The 20,653-nt window shown below is 38.5% G+C and overlaps 1 protein-coding gene and 1 non-coding gene across 7 annotated transcripts in view; both read right to left on the bottom strand.

Annotated features, from left to right (window-relative positions):
- Positions 1-20,653, bottom strand: part of CDON (cell adhesion associated, oncogene regulated) — a 97,674-nt gene that overhangs the window by 3,611 nt on the left and 73,410 nt on the right. For 3 of the 6 annotated variants that reach the window (XM_043873550.1, XM_043873551.1, XM_043873552.1), the window contains 3 exons: positions 20,030-20,280; positions 16,600-16,679; positions 376-650 (listed from right to left, as the gene is read on the bottom strand). In XM_043873550.1, the coding sequence (XP_043729485.1) occupies positions 376-650; positions 16,600-16,679; positions 20,030-20,280 (606 nt within the window). Of the gene's footprint in view, positions 1-375; positions 651-692; positions 2,181-4,749; positions 4,807-5,379; positions 5,679-5,768; positions 5,960-16,599; positions 16,680-20,029; positions 20,281-20,653 lie in introns of those variants that run through there. The other 3 variants (XR_006335207.1, XR_006335208.1, XM_043873558.1) reach the window with 3 other exon arrangements.
- On the bottom strand, positions 9,240-9,346 carry LOC122677560. Its single transcript, XR_006335835.1, has one exon. It is a non-coding gene; the product is annotated as a U6 spliceosomal RNA (small nuclear RNA).

The following is a 20,653-nucleotide window of genomic DNA, read 5'->3' as shown; positions in this document are numbered from 1 at the left end:
TCCAGAATGTAATAGAATGAACAATCAGAGATGAAGGATGTGTATCACAGAATTTCAGGGACTTCCCTGGCAATCCAGTGATTAAGATTCCCTGTATTGGGAGTATAGGTTCAATCCCTGGCTGGGGAACAAGATCCTATATGCTGTGGCCAAAAAATTAAAAAACGGCAAAAAAAAGAACATCCCCAAGCACCCAAGAATTTCAAAGAATCCTTTACAGAGTCAACTTTTGTTGACATATCCAATACCCCCACCCAATAATCTAAGAAATATGAGTTGATCACAGAACAGTCTGAAAGCATCATCTCTCCTGATACAGTTCTTAGTTAACTGAAGACTACCGAGAAACTTGAGATTTATAATGTCTTGCTGTACCTCTGTGGAACTCTGCTGTATCTTCCACACAATCAGAGTTGGTCCCATCTCTACTGTCTTGACAGCAAATCGGCTGAGCAGATGTTGGTGTCATGTCCTCCTTGATGCCCTCCTCGGGTGACTGAACACAGTCGGGGACCGTGGAAGCCAGACACACAGGCATCTTCATGTGACTGAAGGGCTTCATTTCCAAACCATCTTGAGGATAAGGTGCTATCACTGGGACCACAGGAAGGGGGCTGCTGCTGAAAGTGCTGCTAGCTTTGGTGAAACACCTACAAAGGGTAAACCAAAAGAGACAGAATTGTCTCTAGAGGGATCAATAACTAAAATTCACTTATTCTGAAATATTATTTGGTATTTTGTATTCACAGATTCTTAAGGAAGACTGGTGCTTAAAAATAACTAAGTGATTCACTATGATTTGAATTATCAAGATCTCAAAAATTATAGTTAAAGTGAAATACAAAGGAGAATGCATCAAAATGCAAACCAGTGAATAATGGAACAGTACACAATGACTTATCATATGCATCCTTTGCCTCAGTCCACTGTTAGAAATTGTCTTTCATAATAAACTAGCTCCTGAATATAGTACACAGAAGGAAGAGGCCATTCATGCTGGAAGGAGTGAAACAGAAAAAGAGGAAAAGGACAGAAAGCTAAGAAACTTACAGCCACGTGAGAGAAATGACCTTACGAAAGCCAACAAAAATACAGTTTTGAAACCAGGTATGTTCCCTTTCACTCTAGGAAGAAATACTACAAGAACTAGACATTCAAAATCCAAGTTTTGTTTATTTTTCAATTTTTTTTCTTTGCAGAATTAATTGCTAGAATTTATTAGTACTAAACATTCACTTCAATTCTGCCCTACTTTTATTTCCTGTCTTCATCCAAGATATGTGATTTCCTCTAATTTTTTCTTCCTGTTCTTCAGATTGGATAATCTCTATTGATCTTTTAGTTTATTGACTCTTTCTTCTGTTGTCTTCAATCTGATATTAAGCCCAAACAGTAAATTCTCCATTCCAGTTATTTATGCTTTTCAGCTTTGGAACTTCCATTTGATCTTTATAGGTTCTATTTCTAAGATGAAATTCCCCACGTGAAGGCATTGTTCATTGAGTCCTTGAGCATATTTGTTAAAGGGTCTGTTTCTATTGACAATTTTTTTCCCTTGAGTAAGTATCACTTTTTCCTATTTTTTACATGTATAGTAACTTTTTTTTTAAACTGGATTTTTCCCTCTGATTTTCTGGTTATTCTGTTGACCTCAAACTCTATCTTTCAATACCTTCCGTTTGTGTTCTTGATCCAAGATTGAAGAATGTCCTCAGGCAAAAACATATAGACAAATGTTACCCATTGTCTTTCAAGGTTAGATTTATTCAGTTTCTGCCTGTTTCTAGTTACTCTACAATACTTTCAGATTGTCCAGATTCCATCATTATTACCCTGGATGATAAGCCATTCCATCATTAACAGAAACTAGAGACTGGAGACCCAGAAGTATTTACATATAAAATAAAAATATTTTTTATTTATAAAATTAGGAGTGAGAAAAGTGAAGACATTTCATGTGACTTTGGTCGGGAAGGTTAGGTAGGAAATACACAAGTATACTGGAGGGAAGCACGTTAGGGAATAAAGATAAGAATTCTTTCGACTTCCAGCCTTCTAACATGGGGTAGTATGTTTCTGGAACATAAAATCAGTAAAGGGAAGTCCACACAACTGTTACCAGCATCTCTGTTGGTTCAAGTTATAAGAAATAACAACTGTTAAGCTTGAAGCCTTGGAACCTGAAAGAGAGTAAGATATCTGTCAGTAAATCAAATCCTTAATTTAAATAAGTTCAACTTAAATTTCAAAGAGAGAAATATATTGACTATACACTTAGTAGAATTCAGATACCAGTCATCTGGAATGAAAGCAAAGTATGTTTGTCAGGTATTCATCTGCACAGAAAATTATGACCACAGCATAATCTAATATGACTGTAATCCTAACTTTTAACACTATCAGAAAAAATATATACCTGATTCAAAGAAAATCTGCATTCCGATGCAAGTGTTAAGGCAATAAAAAGCAGAGGAAGAAAAAAAAAAAGAAAAAAAAAAGCAGAGGAAGCACTGGTATGGAAGAAAGTTTGCTGGAGTCAGAATCAAAGCACTGGGATAGCAGACCAAGGCTCCAGGAGAGCAAGGCATTCCTCATGGGTCTGCTGGACATTTCATTCAACTCTGAACTTAAAATTTTTTCTGGGATGCTGGGATGCCAACAAAGGTAAACACAGATCTCTTGACATCCATTTAAAAGTGTCCATGTTATCAGTCTCTTTTCATGAGTCTCTTCCGCTGTCTCAATACCCAGGGAATCTGAAATCCCTCTTGAATGTATTCAATTCATAAGAAACTACAGATTCTAAACAGGGTACTCACCCGAAATGTGTGGCAAGGGCGGGGGAAAACTTTTTAGTTTCTTTTTCTGGCCCTGCCATGTAGATTACAGGATCTTAGGTCCCTGACCAGGAAATGAACTCAGGGCCATGAGAGTGAAAAGTGCTGAGTCCTACCCACTGGGTCACCAGGGAACTCCTGGAAAAATCTTTTTGCATTCAAATTACTTCTAGTGAGAATTTACTATTATATATCTATATAAAAAAACATACTTAGAAGAACCCTTTATTCCAAAAGCATGTGACATGTGAATACCTTCTAAATGTCAGACACTGCGGTAGACACTGAAAATATAAAGATAAATACAACAGGTTCCAGCTCCCAGTCTAGCATAGGAGAGTAAGTAAACAAACGGTTACACTATAGTGTAGTAAGTATAACGTAAGAAGATATAAGACACTGGGAGCACTCAGCTTTGAGATGGGTTAGGGCTGTATGGCTGATGAGAATAGGGTACTTTCTGCATTCCAACTAGGGACTAGTGTGTATCCTTCCATGCTCTTTCAGACTCAAGTGTCTTATAATTGAGGAAATTACATTAGATGACAATTAGAGAGTAAGAAAGATTCTGATTTCCAAAACCCAGAAATATCTCTGGTCAAGGGAATCTATATGACTACCATGATTTGTTGAAAATAATTCTTAAAACTTATGTTCCTGGCTTCTGGCTATGACTGATTAGTTTATATCAGAACAACTCTCCTGCCAAGAGCAACTAAAAAAAAACACAAAAAAAGATGGAGACATTGGAGTTTAAATCTGTTGGAATCATCAGAGAGCTACCCAGCACTTAAGTGGCTAAGATTCCAGAAAGAAGGTAAAGGTGAGTTTCAGCACCACTTGTCCTCACAAAGCATCTGCCCAGCTCAATGCAGGATGGAACACTGAGGCGTCAGGCAGGCAGTGGAAGCTGAGGAACTGAGAACTTCTGGCACTTTCATGGGGCTGGGAAGACAGAAATTAAGAGTTCAGAGGCTGCCAAAGAGAAAAGGCCCCGTAAACAGCCCAGGCTTTTAACTGGGACCCTTGAAGAGTTACACTGTAAAAATAACGGTGAAGCAGAAGAGACAAGGCTTTTAAAAAGACTTGAAACTCAGCATTAAATCATTTAAGTGGGTTAAAATGATCTGCTCCTTGCCTAATTGCCTGCCAAAAGCAAACGCAAATCCTTTCTGGGGGAAGAAAACATCTTCCAGAGCCTCTAGGAGTTTTTATATGCAACGTCTAGAATTCCATAAAAAATCACCAGGCATTTCTGAAGACAGAAATAAAAGAAAAATAAGTGATGCTTATATTGAGTTAGGAGACAATGACTTTAAAAGAACTGGATGATTATATTCAAGAAAAAAGGTGACAAGACGGAGAATTTTAACAGAGACTGAGCATCTAATAATAATTATTATTTGGAATTTCTAAACTAATAAGTAGAATATCCTAAATGAAGAACTCAGTTCATGGAGTTAAGTGGAAATTGAGCACAGATGACCAAAGGTTTACTGAACATGAAGTGTGTTCAGACTGGACACAAAAGTGTGGAAAATATAGAAAGAAGCGTAAGAGACATAAGGGGCATACAGAAAAGCTCATACATAGAATGAAATATTACTCAGCCATAAAAAGAAACAAAATAATGCCACTTGCAGCAACATAGATGGACACAGAGATTGTCATACTGAGTGAAGTAAGTCAGAGAAAGACAGATATCATATGATATCACTTATATGTGGAATCTAAAAATTAAAAAAATGGTACCAATGAACTTATATGCAAAAGAGAAACAGACTCACAGATGTAGAAAACAAGCTTTCAGTTACCAAAGGGGAAAGGGACAGGGAGGGAGGGGTGAATTGGGAGTTTGGGCCTGACATACACACACTATTATATATAAAACAGAGAACTGGTAAGGACCTACTGTATGGCACAGGGAACTCTGCTCAGGACTCTGCAGTGACCTATAGGGGAAAAGAATCTGAAAAAGAGCGGATATATGTATATGTATAACTGATTCACTTTGCTGTACCCCTAAAACTAACACAACGTTGTAAATCAACTACACTCCAATAAAAATTACCTGTAAAAAAGAAAGGGGACAACAGCAACAAAGATAATGTTGGGAACTGTGAATAAACATTGACTGCTAAAAAACCGAACCTGTATTGTCTTAAAAGATTTTCAATATTTATAGAATTAAACTATATGACAAAAATAACAAAGCACTGGAGAAGAGACTAGAGTTAAAACGACTCTAAAATATTTTGCTGTTCTAGGAAGTAATAAAAGTACTAATGCATGTTAGACTCCAATTAAGGCCATAATGTCCAGTGCCAAGCACATAGCAAATGGCATATCATAGGACTTCAAAAATGGTGAATATGGATACAATAAACATTGAACATCGAACTTTTTAAATAAGCTTTTCTATAAGCAAGTAAAATTATTATCAAAGAGCAACAACTAAACTAATTGGTCAAGATATCTTATAATAGATCACACCCAAAACTAAGACACATAGATTAAAAATGAGAATGAACCATATACTTACCTCTGAAGATTTTTGTACCACAATAGAAGCTATCTCTGCCCTCATTCATATTGGCTCTGTTGTTTAGCTTTCATTCCAACTGTTGGCTTCAAAGTTATCTGACTTAAATGTCAGTCTTCTGGAGGATGGGCACTGCCTGTCCTCGGTGTCAGAGAAAGCTCTGAGATCAGTGAGACACAGGGCAGAGTCAGGCACTTAATGAAACCCCCAATCATGATGTGAAACAAACAAAATGAGCTTCTGGCTTAATGTCCCATTTCTCTGCAGGAATCTGGAAGTAATACAAAGGTACCTGAAACCTGAAAGACAAAAAAAAAAAGGATCAGGTCAGAAAGAGACATTTTCATTTAAAGAAGTAAAGTTAAGGTGTAAGAAAAAAATATACTTGCCAGAATTTGAAACACCAGGGCAGTTCCCTAAAAAACAAGATACTGTAAGTTAATAACTGGCTTTCACAGAGCTAACAGGAGTGAAATTTGATAATGTCAACAAAAATAATGAAGACTCACCAGATTAGATGCCTTCAATTCTTCTGTTGTCTTCTTTCCCCTCTTTCATTTCTTTTTTGTCCTGCTCGTTTCTTTAATTTAAAGCAATGGATGAGATTTTTAAAGGACCTCTAAGGGCAGTCTAACAATATGAGTGTAGAGCACTTTTGCGAACATTTTATTTCACAGATGTTTGATCACAACACTGGCTGCCAGCCTTAGAGCTGTTACAATATGGCAGGTGTGATTCTGATACTGCTTTCATTGATGAAAACAAGTGGCAAGGCTTCACATTTTCCAAGTGAATACACTAGTTTCTTTCATAGTGGAAAAAAAAATACAGCACTATTGTGATAATGAAGGTGAACGATATGGATGGGACAGGACCAAAGGATGGTGAGGATAGAGGCGCCAGGGCCGATTACAGTGAATAGTATCTAGAGAGCTGATACTGTCATCTGGCTTTATAAGCTGGGGTTAACAAGTAAATACATATGTTTTAAAAGAAATTACAGATATTTAGCAGGAGAAAAGTGCAATTTCCTACTGGATATTCTTTAGCATCTATCTTTCAGGTAAGTGATATAGAAAATTACTGCAGTGCATACTTTTATTCCAAACTTTGAGTTTCAATTAACAGGGTGGTGTTGACAGTAAAATCATCATGTGCGTTAGACTGGTAAAGTGATGATTACCCAAATTTCAACCTGATAAACCAAACTGGTTTAAAATGTTCTAGTAGAGTGAACCCTAACTCATAATTATTAGTAATTAACCACATACAGCAGGGCCTCCAATCACCGTGTTCTAATGCCTGATAATCTGCAGTGGAGCTAATGTAATAGCAATAGAAAGAAAGTGCACAATAAACGTCATGCACTTGAATCATCCTAAAACCATCTCCCCCCCGGGTCCATGGAAAAACTGTCTTCCACGGGGACCACTGATGTAGAAAACCAAATATAAGTAATTGAGTCACATTACTTCTAGTTCATTTTTGGATGTCTGCATGGGTCAGCATAAAAACGGCTTTAACCTGGGGGTTACATGCTAAGATATAAACAGAGGATATAGTCTATAGAAAAGAAACATGATACCTGTTCTGAATGTAATTAAGCTTGTAACAAGTGAACCAATTCTTTTACTGATGCTTTAATTAAAATTTCTAAAGCAACCAGATAACTACAAAAATAGTACCTGTATATACATAAGAGACCCAAATCTACAGGTACTGAGAGAGAGAAAAGGGCAAATGTCTGCATATTTATGACATTATTAACATGCTCTCACAATGCACATCTCACAGTTTATATGATACAAATAATTTGTAATTTCTTTTTTTTTTTTTTGTAATTTCTTATCTATCTTTGGCTTCTCAAATGACCTTTCAGTTGCAGTTATTATTGGCTTAAGGTGGAGTGACAGTTTTCAATGGGTTGTCTCTGGCTCAATGAAATGACTTTGCCTAACTTTGAAAGCACTGAGTAAACGGAACTCTGTGCATCTTGCCACATACGAAGATTTGTGCTGCTCTGCAAGAATTCAGGTGGTCTGGGACCTGTTAGTTTATTACTAAGGTATCTTTCAGGAAACAGGAGAGGGCTGTCTGACCAAGGTAGAAGATAGGAGAATGACTATTACAGTGTCATAAAAAATAAAATATTCTTGAAGCAGCCACCTGAATAGCACACGCTAAGAAATAAGAAACGGGAATAGTAGCGCAGCATCGTGTTTGGAAGAATACGTTGCATTAGTATTTGACTAAACATATTTTGGACACTCCAGCAAAACTACATAGCACCTCTGAAATGTTTTGCAGAGAAGTATCCCATTTCTGATTACATAGTTGAACATTTGTTAAGGATGATTATATACAGAATTTCTGTGATTAGATAATTGTATACATTTTGCCTTAAGTTTCCTCTTCTGATTATCCCTGGAGGGCAGGGACTAACTACCCACGAACCTCTTGGATGCATGATACTTATTTTCATGAATGTGTTCCATGAATATCCTCTGAAACCGTCTCATCTTGGTGGTGGTTTGCTTTGACGTTCACCTCACCCTTGCTGTTTCTTCTTGCCACTGTGTCTGTCACTTTGCTGACCTAGCCCTTATCTTGAGGAGGTCATCAGTTACCCTGCAACAGAACCCTGATGACATTCCTCTAGGGCCATGGAGGTCCTCCGTTCTCACCATACACTCTTTGCTACAGGCTGCAGTGACCCAAGCCATGCAGTGGGCGTTTCCTTTTGGGAATTAGTTTATTCGTGGCTGTCACACAACAGGCAACAATACATGTTGGTGTTAGTCACTCAGCCATCTCCGGCTTCCCTGGTGGCTCGGACGGTAAAGAATCTGCCTGCAATGCAGGAGTTGGAGGTTTGATCCCTGAGTTGGGAAGATCCCCTAGAGAAGGAAATGGCAACCCACTCCAGTATTCTTGCCTGGAGAATTCCATGGACGGAGGAACCTGGTGGGCTATGGTCCACGGGACTGCAAAGAGTCAAGCACGACTAAGCAACTAACACTCCCTTTAAATACATGTTGGCTGACTATAAATGATGCAATGCATTATTGAACGTGGCAAGCTCACGCGCTCTCTCTCTCACACACACAATCTTACAAATAGAAGACCAAAAGCATGTACTGTTCTAACCACATGACTCCTTGACAACAGGATCAGGGCTCCATATCAAAAGTAGAATATAAGTAACTTCCCCCAGAAAGGAAGGTACCAATCAATTAAAGAAATTAGACCCAGTTTTTTGAATATTTTTCTTAGAGAATCAGGGAGATTACCATAGATGGAAGAGAATCCAAATCTTGGGCTCTGTGTATTTCCTTCCTTTGGTTTTATGGCTAGTTTTGAAGTAGCTGAGTGGTTAGGGATAGGAGATGGGTTGAATCATAACCAATTAACCTGCTGGAGCAGAGTCTAATTGTCTTTATTTTTTTTTTTCATTTATTTTTATTAGTTGGAGGCTAATTACTTACAATATTGTAGTGGTTTTTGTCATACATTGACATGAATCAGCCATGGATTTACATGTATTCCCCATCCCGATCCCTCCTCCCACCTCCCTCTTTACCCAATCCCTCTGGGTCTTCCCAGTGCACCAGGCCCGAGCATTTGTCTCATGCATCCAACCTGGGCTGGTGATCTGATTCACCCTAGATAATATACATGTTTCGATGCTGTTCTCTCGAAACATCCCACCCTCGCCTTCTCCCACAGAGTCCAAAAGTCTGTTCTGTACATCTGTGTCTCTTTTTCTGTTTTACATATAGGGTTATCATTACCATCTTTCTAAATTCCATATATATGTGTTAGTATACTGTAATGGTCTTTATCTCTCTGGCTTACTTCACAAAAATATGGAACGCTTCACGAATTTGTGTGTCATCCTTGCGCAGGGGCCATGCTAATCTTCTCTGTATTGTTCCAATTTTAGTATATGTGCTGCCGAAGTGAGCACCTAATTGTCTTTAGATAAGCAGTTGTTTTCATATTTCACAAACCAATTGGGTAAACCAAACCGTCCACCTAAAAGATCTACTATTATAATGGAATGTTTTCATATTCATCTCTACACACTTATGTTTATCTGAGTATATCTGACTCAGTGGAAGGTTTCAAGTTGGTGAAGGAGTACCTTCAAACCCAACAATACCCAGACTTTTAAGGTGATCATTACAGAAAAACCTGGAGGTCATTTATAATACCTACATTTTCTAAAGCACTATTCCCAATAGTTTTATTTCTCCTCTTGACCACCAGCCATGTATAGCTCATACTTTTTTCCCCAGATGGATTATATACATTTTTCCAAGTTGATTTTTACTTGGCAACTTCCTGCCCATTTCCAATCTCTTTAGGACACTTAAAGTTAATTTTGTTCCTTCCTGATGGGACCTCTCAGTTCATTCATCTGTGAATTTCATCAGTGTCCTCTCTTACAAATTATCAAGACTGATGGTAAACAGAGCAGATTTAATGTCAATCCCTTCCCATTAAACTAGCCAAGCAACTGACAAACCCCATTTAATGACATATCCAGAACTGCACTACTGTTTTCTGAATTGAGGAGAGAAGGGTAGAAAGCTATTGATTTATTTGATTAAAATCTGTTTAACTCTTTCAATGCACAAGGATTTCTCAACTGAGTCTTTCATGCAGGGGGCTGGCTCCCCCAAAGCTACATTAAATATGTTTCTTTCCAGCTGTTCATAGTGAGTCGTTACATGCAACTCTTAAACCTGAAAAACATTCAAATGGACTGAACTGCATAGAGGCAGGCAGTCCTCTACAAATGCTACAAAAGCCCTGCTGCTGCTGCTGCTAAGTCACTTCAGTCGTGTCCGACTCTGTGCGACCCCACAGATGGCAGCCCACCAGGCTCCCCTGGTCCCTGGGGTTCTCCAGGCAAGAACACTGGAGTGGGTTGCCATTTCCTTCTCTAATGCATGAAAGTGAAAAGTGAAAGTGAAGTCACTCAGTTGTGTCTGACTCTTCGCAACCCCATGGACTACAGCCTACCAGGCTCCTCCATCCATGGGATTTTCCAGGCAAGAGTACTGGAGTGGGTGCCATTGCTTTCTCTGACAAAAGCCCTAGCAGCAAATAAAACTCTAGATTGCTAGAGTGTGCACTCCCCTTTTGTTATTGTTCGGTTGCCACATTGTATCCAACTCTTTGTGACCCCATGGACTGCAACACACCAGGCTTCCCAGTCCTTCACTATCTCCCAGAGTTTGCTCAAATGCATATCTGTTGAGTCCACTCCCCTTTGACCTGTTCTCAAATTTTCACGTCAATATGCCAGTTTGGACAAGAAAGGCAAAGTCTTCTATTACTGAAATACAAAGATGATAAAAGGACCTTAAGGTTGGCAATGACTTGCTTTTAAAAAGGCCACTCCAAGAAATACATTCGAGTTTAAATCTAAAAAGGCAGGGGAAAAAAAAAAAAACCTAGGGTGGCAAGATACAGGGCAGGTAGATTCCAAGGGGAAAGGCCTTCGTCAATTCTTCACTCATCAGTAATCTGTACAGTAAGAGCCCTGCCCTGGGTCAAGGTGGGTTTGATGAGGCACCACTGGGGTTGAAGGGGATGACTCCCAGGTGTGTGGGGGTGGACGGGCATAAGCGCATTCCTGCAGTGTTTCCCTGTTCAGTGATTACACCCAATTACTTGGACACCATCCTTGACATCTTCCCCTCTGCGGGCCTCCTCAAACAGTTACCCATATCTTTTACAAAAACTGCACCTTCTAAATCTCTCCAAACCACCTACCTCTCTCTGCATCTACTGTAGCTATCTTAGTGCACTATTTCTCATCTGGATCACTGCCACGGCCATCCAATGGATCCCCTGTCTCCTTTTTAGTGCCATCCAACGGAGTCTCCAAACTCTATCCTCCAGAGAGCTCTATCATGCTAGCTTTCGCTGACTCACTATGGCTCCATATGGTCTTAATTCACTCATCTATCATCTATCTCTGACCCTTTCCCGTACTACATTCCTGCCACATTAGCCTTCTTTGATTCTGTAAGAATTCCAGCATTCTTTTTATAGCTTATAGTATCTATTACCAATGATTTTAAGATTTTTTTTTTTTGATGTGGATCATTTTTAAAGTCTTTATTGAATTTGTTGCAATATTGCTTCTGTCTTATGTTTTGGTTTTTTGGCCACGAGGCATGTGGGATCCTAGCTACCCAACCAGGCTTCAAACCCATGCCCCTTACTCCCTTAACCATTGGTTCACCAGGGCAGTCCCTTTTTATTTACTTATTTATTTATTTTTAGAAATATTTATTCATTTGACTGTGCTGGGTCTCAGTTGGGGCACACGGGATCTTTTAGTATGGCATGTGGGATCTAGTTCCCTGACCAGGGATTGAACTGGGCCCCCCTGCATTGGGAGTGCAGTCTTAACCACTGGACCACCAGGAAAGTCCCAGGATTTCAGTATTCTGCTTTAAAGGTTTTGCATAAACAGTACCTTGCCTTTGCTTGGAAAGCTTTAAACCTATCCCCATTCTCTTTGACCTAATTTTACAAATTCTTCACGTAAAGTGTCACTTGCTTAGTGAAGTCTTTCCTTTCTAATGCATTCTTTATACTGTCTTTAAAGCACCCAGTTTGAATTATTTATTCATTTTTATGATTTACTTATGCCATTTTGAAAAAAGATGTGTCTCCCCATCAAATTATAAGCTCAGTGAAGGCAAGGACAATGCCTGTTTTGTTTACAACTGTAGCCTTGGGACCTAGCTTGGCACCTGGTCCACAAAAGACTTTCAAAAAATATCTGTTGAGTGAATGATGAATGATTGAATCCTCTTTTAATTTTCGCTCTCCTGATTTTATCACACCCCTTGCCTCACCTCTTTGAAAATATATCAAGGCAATAAGGAAAATACGAGGGGATTATGAAAAAGATGTCTAATTACTTCAAATACTTAAGATATAAAAGCCTTTAAAAATTAAATATATAAAAATAATCAATCAGCCAAGGTTACTGTCTCCATTAGTATTCCCACTTATTTTTATTTTTCTTTCAAACTTAGTTTTATTAGGCAATATGGAATTGGTGATATTCAAACTTTTTATCCTACAAAAATAGCAAATTTCTGTATATATGTGTGTATACATATACACATACTTATGCATTTCCAAATAAATGTTTTATTGATAAAACAAAAATCTGCACCCCCCACCAAATATCTTTAAAATGGTCAACTCTTACAGGCAGGTAGAGAACTTCAAAATGTCCAACCCATCTTTAAGTTCTATTACTTTGATACAAATGACTTGTAAATACAGAGATCATTGTCCCAATCTACTCCCTGAACCCAAGACCAGCATTTTCATCTGTCTGCTTGACTTAGATGTTTAACTGGCACTTGAAACTCTAAATTAAACATCCAACCGATATCATCACCTTCCCTCAATATATCATTTCATTAAGTTTCTTGTTTCTATGACTATCACCATAGTGACTACCAGGCCATTCACATTTGAAATTCTCTATTCATTTGAACCTTTTTCTAGATTCCTATCAGTGCATTCCAGTCAACGGCCAAGTCCCCCAAATTCTAACTCTAGAATCTAACTCAGCTCTCCCTTTCTAGCCCCATTCCTTTCATGAAGCTGAGGCCTTCATTACACAAGTCGTCACACTGGTCTCCTCCCTCCAATCCTACCACCATTAAGTAGCCTAAACACATCTCTGCAGAGCTGGCTCCCTTTCTCAAACATCTTCAAAAGAATCATGATGCCACTAAGCCCAGAGTGTCTCAACATTTAACCCAGGTCCCCTGCTTTTTGATTAACGCAAAAATCTCATCTCTCTCCTACATTTTATATTACAGAAACAATAGGGGCTTTTCCTATTCCTTAAATATAAAACCATGAGATTCAATGTGCTTCTTCAAACTCCACTCACCATACTTCAAACTCTGTCTGTGAATCCCTCTTATTAACTGTCGGCTCTCTGGAGGGAAGCCTAGTACGTGATGGGCACTCAATAAATGTTGATTAAATGAACTACTAAACCCTGACAGTAAGGATGATCCATGATAGAAACTCAGTCTGGTTTTCCAGTTTTATGACCTGCTATGGGCTTCCCAGGTGGCTTAGTGGCGAAGAATCTGCCTGCTAATTCAGGAGACGCAGGTTTGATCCCTGGAGGAGGAAATGGCAACCCACCCCAGCCTGAAAATTTCCATGGGCAGAGGAACCTGGCCGGCTACAGTCCATGGGGTGGCAAAGGGTCGGACATGATTGCGCACGAGTACTGTACTTTATTGAGAGGTTGAATTTCAGCCCCTGATGTGGAGCATGTGCTTAGCAGCTCAGTCGTGTCTGACTCTTTGTGACCCCGTGGACTGCAGCTCACCAGGCTCCTATGTCCATGGGGATTCTCCAGGCAAGGATACTGGAGTGGGTTGCCATACCCTCCTCCAGAGGATCTTCCCAACCCAGAGATTGAACCCAGGTCTCCTGCAATGTAGGGGTATTCTTTAGAGGCTCATAAAATGAGTTAGGGGTTCACGAGTACTCTCTACTTGGCTACTCCAGCCAAATTATGCCAGCGGTTCTCAAAGCATGATCCTACAAGCAGAGACATCAGCACCCCTGGAATGCACTAGAAAAGCAAATTCTCAGTCCTCACCTTAGCTCTACTGAGCCAGAAACTCTAGAGATAGAGCTTTGTAATTTGGTTTTTACAAGTGCTCCAAGCAATTCTAGAGCATGCTAAAGTTTGATAACCCCTGAACTAGACTATTTACCCTCAGGTAAGTGTTATCTTTCCTCCTTCCATGACTTGATTCCTTCTGTCTGGAAACTCCAGTGCCAGGCTAGTACTCAATAAATGTTCATTTTGCCCGAATAGCCAAAAACTCTAAAATGCCTCCTTGATAGCCCTCATATATCTGAACTGAAATTATGCCTCTTTTTGTGTACATACTCTTTTCAGTTGGCATGAGGAAATGCAAGCTTATTCTTAGCAATAATGTCAATATTTTAGAAGTGTAAATTGTCTAAAATTGTGCATATTTGGGGGAGTAAATGATATATCATCTACTTTTCAGTATTCAAAGCTTATTACAAATTTTGCCATCTTGAGGATCTTGAGAGGAGATGCCTGTTTTCAATTACAATGTTAAAAAGAGTCAGAAACCTTTAGATTTAATGATTCCAATTTTGCAGAGCTGAAGATAGGTACTTATTGATGTTAATCTGCGTCAAAATCACATAAGTGTTCCAAGAAGCCAGGTAAGCCACTTGGCTAACCTTGGAGCCCAGGCAGGAAACTGAAGGTTTGCCCTAAATAGGTAGACTGTGAGGTAGGAAGAATATTTGGGCCAGGGAGAAACTTAAGCTGGCTTCCTAAGGCTGCAGAGAATTCATCTATGTTTCCAGATAAAAGTAACACCCCAAACATGAAATACAAGAGGTCGCTAACTTGAAAATCAATAGAAATACTGATTGTCTTAAAGGAGAAAACCATGTATAATAAAACCCCAAAGACCACACACACACACCAAGCTCACACAAACAAACATGGCAGTGAACACAAGATGGCAGAAGTCATTCAAATTCTTTTAAGGAAACGGGATGTATTTCTGGTACTAGGATATGGTACCTCATTATAAAGATGATTAGCAGCAAATTACCAAAAGCTATAATCAGAGTACATTGCGAGCAATTTTACACTATCTAGGACAATTCACCATTTTTCAGATAAGGAACAGCCTCAGAGAGATTACATTAACTTTCCCAAGAGCATAGATTTAATCAACAGCAAAGCCTATGTTGATTTCTTCTTAGACCTGAGGTTCTCTTGCTACATCATTCTAATGTCTGGGTTGAATCATATTTGCTGCTGGCCACAGGAGCCACAGAGGATGTGCTTTAATTAAATCCATCTGATTACTTACCGGGTGTATGAACTATCTTTACCAATTCTTTAGCATGTTCCTAACAAGTTGTGATAAAGCCTTTGACAAACTCAGGACAAAAATGTGGCTTTACTGTTACAAGTATCTTAAAATTTAGTTAAGGTGATACAGCATTTTAAAATATAACAAGCAAATCTTGGTACACAAAACATGCAGATGGCTGTTGCTAATACAGAAACCCTAAAATGGGTTAAGCAAATGATGAAAAAAAAATCTCTAGGAAGCTTCATTGCTTTTGTTCAGCAACTCTCAAAACACAAGATGAAACAATGTAATTTTAATTCAATGACTGACTGGATCCTTCTTTAAGTTCTGGCTTTGATAGCTCCCAGATGCAACTTGTAATTTCATAATTCATTTTTAAAATATGGGTCAAATCCCATTTCAATAATGAAATACCCAAACTCTAGTCCAATACTCCAGGTATTTTATGTACTAACTGTAATATGATTTCTAAATTGCAGAGTTTTAGAGCTGAGAAGGACTTTTGAGACCATGTAATCAAACACCATCATTATGTAAAAGAAAGAACTGAGATTTCCAAGAGACATAACTTTAGTACAACAAAATATCTGATAATCCTTCAGGATTAATACATAAAAAAGCAGCATGAAAGCTTTCTGACTATTCTGTCAAAAATTAAATGTATATATCACTCTACACATTCCCATCTTGTTTGAAAAATTATGAGCACATAAAATTCTTAATTTAAAAAAACAGAAATTAAAAGAAAGCAAGCTTGTGCTACTTAATTATCTTAAGGTTTTAAGATTTTTTTAAAAAATTGAACAACCTGATAAGAAATTTTCAGTAATGTTACCATGAAAAAACATTACCATACACACAGGGTTTTTCCTCCCTAACATTCAAACAGGCTGTCATCTACAATATAGAGTAGAAAATACCATACAGCATAGAAAAGAAAATTCTACTGAAAATAGAATAAGTGAGAAAAGATAAAGTCTATCTAAAGAGAAAGGCACTGATTTAAAGGTTTCAAAAACATCAAACCTTCTAACAGGATCTCAGTGAGAAACAAAGCCTTTAATATTGTCAATATATCAAAAGAAACCAAAGCACGAAGCTTTAAAAATTGTAAAGCTGGGGCAAAAACTGAGTAACAACCTTAAACTTAAGACTCCATACTCGGAGATTTATACATAACTTAGGTAAAACTGCAAGAACTTTCTCTGCTGAACACAGAATAACAAACGGAGTTGCACACCTATTCACAACTCGCAAATACACACCAACATACCTATTGTTGTTCCGACAATTTCGACAGTTAATGCACTCCATCGGGTCAGTCGGAGGTACCGCTGTGTACAGGCCACCACCCTTGTCAGGAAAGAAGCAGAGGGAAAAAGGAAAAACGGAGTGCTGAAGGTGTCACAGATAGTAATCAGATCATCTCAAATGTTAAATAAAGCCACACCAACAATAAATGGTTATGTGGTATATTTTAACCATCTCCTTGAGCCATGTTATGTTTATCACTATCTACCTATACGCACACAGGAGTTGTGTACAATAGTAAAACTGTTCTCCCCAAACTCAACTACCATGGGTTTTCGCATGTATGTTTATACTGGAAAGAGGGAAATAAATGAAGGGAGAAGTTTAGTCATTTCCCTTCAGTGTTTCAAATCTAATGGGCCCAAAATACACTATACGTTATAACCTCCTATTCATTTTTACTTTCCTAGCAGTCATGGAAAATTTTTATGGGATGCTAGCTGGAGAAACAGGGTGGAAATCTGTTTGAATGATGTCACAAGATAAACCCATCTTCATTTTCCTGTAATTATTTCGATTAGGTTTGTTCACTTGACTCCATGAAGTCTTAAAACATGTTATATTTTTCCAGATGGAGTAGATTCTCAGCCAGCGATGACCTGGAGGGGAGTATTAATATTGTGCTGTTGCTTTTGGCGGAAACTGCCCAGCAATTAAGAAAAATGCCCAGATTAACACATACCTCACTGTAAAATGTTCACTTGACATATACAATGGCAAGAGTTCTTGAAAATGGGTTACGACTTGAATCAGCCTTATGGTCACAGTCAAAATTCTGCTTTCAGAAGCAAAACAGCAGAGCTGAATTTGATAAGGGTGGAGGAGGCTGTTACACTGCTCCCCAAGCTCAGAACAGGCCCTCAAGGTTAGGAAAAGTTCAGGCAATTGTTTTTCCCAGAATACTTTCCATTTCCATTCATCTCATAACAACAGCCAGAATCTAAGCAAACCAAAAGTACTGAAAATTTCTTGCAACATTCCTGATCCAACTAGCAAGAGGAGCTTTTGAGAAAACATTGAAAGAATATTCCTATGCTATATTCAGTCCAGGAGGATAAACTCCAAAGCTTTAGAAGAAACTGAAGTTAAGAACCTACAGGATAGCGTATTTATTGGACTCACTAAACATATTAAAGTTAATTCAATCATTTTATGATCAAAAGCATTTTTAAAATGTCCTTATTTCCACATATCCAGAAGAGTAAGAAAATGAATGAGCTAAGATCACAGGGGATAACACCTAAAACTGCATACTTACTGGGGCAGCTATTATTTAAAGAGCAACTCATTGTTCAAAAAACACAAAGTGCTGTGTTCAAACACTAAAGCAAACATCAGACTTATTTTTTTTTCTTATGGAAACAGCCTGTGCTATACAAACGGTAATGCTCTCTCCTTCAGTTTCTTGGACAATGTTAGTAGTTTGGACCAGGAATGGTGACAAAAAAAAGTTTAGAAAGTCTGAATATAAGCCATGTCTTTCCATACAAAATAATGAAATCATTATTCACTTTTGGTAATGATGCACTAAAGCAAATTAAGTATTTTTTCTACAACATATTAAAGCTAGATCACAGGAAAGCCATTAGATTTCCAGCTTTAAGATACAAATATATATTATAGTTTTGGTCTCCAAAGGTAAGATTTTAATAAATTTAATAATTTTTAATTTTATTTAAAAATATTTTTAATATTTTATTATTTTATATAAATATTTTAATATTTAAAACTATTTAATTTAATAATAATTAAATAATATTTAATAGTTTAATAAATTAATAAAGAGTTAATAAATCTTTACTACTGTTTAAGATTTTTTTAAAAATCTCTATAAACTTCTTCATTTCTAGCACACTGTAGGCTATGGCAAATTTATCTGTAATTGAAACAATGACAAAAATGTAAATGAGTGTTTAATTTGATCAACTAAACATTTTATTTATGTGATTGAAAATAAAGTGGCTGACTATCCAAACAATGTAATAAATCAAGTTTCCTGGTGCAGAGAATCTCTTAAACCAGTACAAATCTAAAATACACTAGTCATTCTATTCCCATTTCAAAAATGAAAGTATTATCAGCTGGTTGAAAGTGAAAGTGTTAGTCACTCAGTCGTGTCAGACTCTTTGCAACCCCATGGACTGTAGCCCGTCAGGCTCCTCTATCCATGGGATTCTCCAGGCAAGAATACTGGAGTGGGCTGCCATTCCCTTCTCCAAGGGATCTTCCCGACCTAGGGATCAAGCCTGGGTCTCTTACATCGCACTGAAATAAAGTAGTACTAAAGGTTTATCACTCCTTGTGGCAAAAGAACACTAATCTTATAAAATATGAAAGCCTTATAGGCAACCAGAAAACACACATGGGGCAAAACAAATCAAGAAAACCCCACAGGAGGTCAGAAGTGACAATCTGGGGGCACACAGCCATGCTGTGTACGGCCCATGCAAGGCTTTTTTCTCAAAGTGGAAGTAGTTGCCAAATGTAAAAAACCTAGACTTCACCTGGATTTACAGATGTGAAAACTCAGAAGACCTGGCCACACAGGGTGTGTGGACAACAGGCGCTAAACCTGGGCTGCTTCTTTTTTCTTTTTTAAAAATGGTATCTATTTTTTGGCTGTGCTGGGTCTTCATTGCGACAAGGACTTTTCTCTAGTTGCAGCGAGCGAGCGGGGGCTACTCTCTAGTTGTGATATGGGGGCTTTCATTGCGGTGACGTCTCTTATTGCAGAGCATGGGCTCTAGGCCCTGTGGGCTTCAGTAGTTGCAACACGTGGGTTCAGTAGTTGCAGCTCACAGGCTCTGGAGCACAGGCTCAATAGTTTTGGCCCAGGGGCTTAGCTGCTCTGCAGCACGTGGATCTTCCCAGCTCAGGGATCGAACCTGTGTCTCCTGCATTGGCAGGGCGATTCTTTACCACTGAGCCACCAGGGAAGCCCCCGGGGGCTGCTTCTACACGGCTCTCCCATACCACCACTACTTCTGTCTCATCCCCAACTTGTTTCACTCAATTTCAGCATCTGCCTGACTCCTCTAAGCATATAAGCTTTTAGACTTTGCTCTAAATAAATCAAATTTAAACTATGTGGCTTGGTCCATGGCCAATAGAATTTCCGCTTCATCTCAAGAATAACTTCCAGTCTGTTTATAATTGGCCCTGCACTTTTGGCGCTAAATAACTCTAGATATAATTCAGATTGATGAATACAACTACTGCTTGATAACAGAAAGCTTCAAAAGATGACTGGATCAAGAGGCTGCTGGTGACAGCAGCTACACCAGTGAACCTGCGAGGTTGCTTTATTGGGAAAAGCACGCGTGCTGACCACGTTCTTGCACCCTGACATCGTGGGGCACAGGGAGGCTCTTATTTATAAGTAGGTCTCTTACATTCACTAGGTGACGAGGATGTTCAAAATCCACACGTGTTCTGGTTAGAGAGCTCACGTGCCCAGAGTAGAGCCCTCCGTTTAAGCTCCCACTGACTCCATTGGGGACTTTATGGTGCAGATGCGAGCAGCCATTGCTGAAGCTTCCATGAACACTTCCATTTATCCGGTTTGTGCCGGGCAGAGTGGTGTATTCCACCATCTGCCCATTGACATCTGACCCCTGGTAGAGATAGCCTGGTGGGTCGTATTCTGTTGAGAGAGAACAAAAAAAGCAAACAAACAAACAGAAAGGGTAAGGGACTGAAAGAGACAATTCTTCTTGTTTGGGAAGTTTTATTAATTAAATCCCTAATAAACTACAACTGTACTAAAATACACTCTTAAAAAGTGTTCACTTACAGCTTCTTTGTGAGATTTGCTTTAATCAAGTTATTACTGTTATTTCCTTAACGGTGTGGAGGCAGCCAGGAACTATGAGTTAATTATGACTCTTTTAATGGGCACAGAAATCAGCCAGAGAGAAATTGCTCAAAAGAGAATGAATAAATTGTACAAGTTGCAACTATCAAAGTACCGGCAACACTAAGAAAATGTGTTTCAATTCCCCGATGCTTCAAAGTGC

The sequence above is a fragment of the Cervus elaphus genome, chromosome 2 (genome assembly GCF_910594005.1).
Source record: "Cervus elaphus chromosome 2, mCerEla1.1, whole genome shotgun sequence".
Taxonomy (NCBI): Eukaryota; Metazoa; Chordata; class Mammalia; order Artiodactyla; family Cervidae; genus Cervus; species Cervus elaphus.
This window is presented reverse-complemented; position numbering and strand designations above follow the sequence as displayed.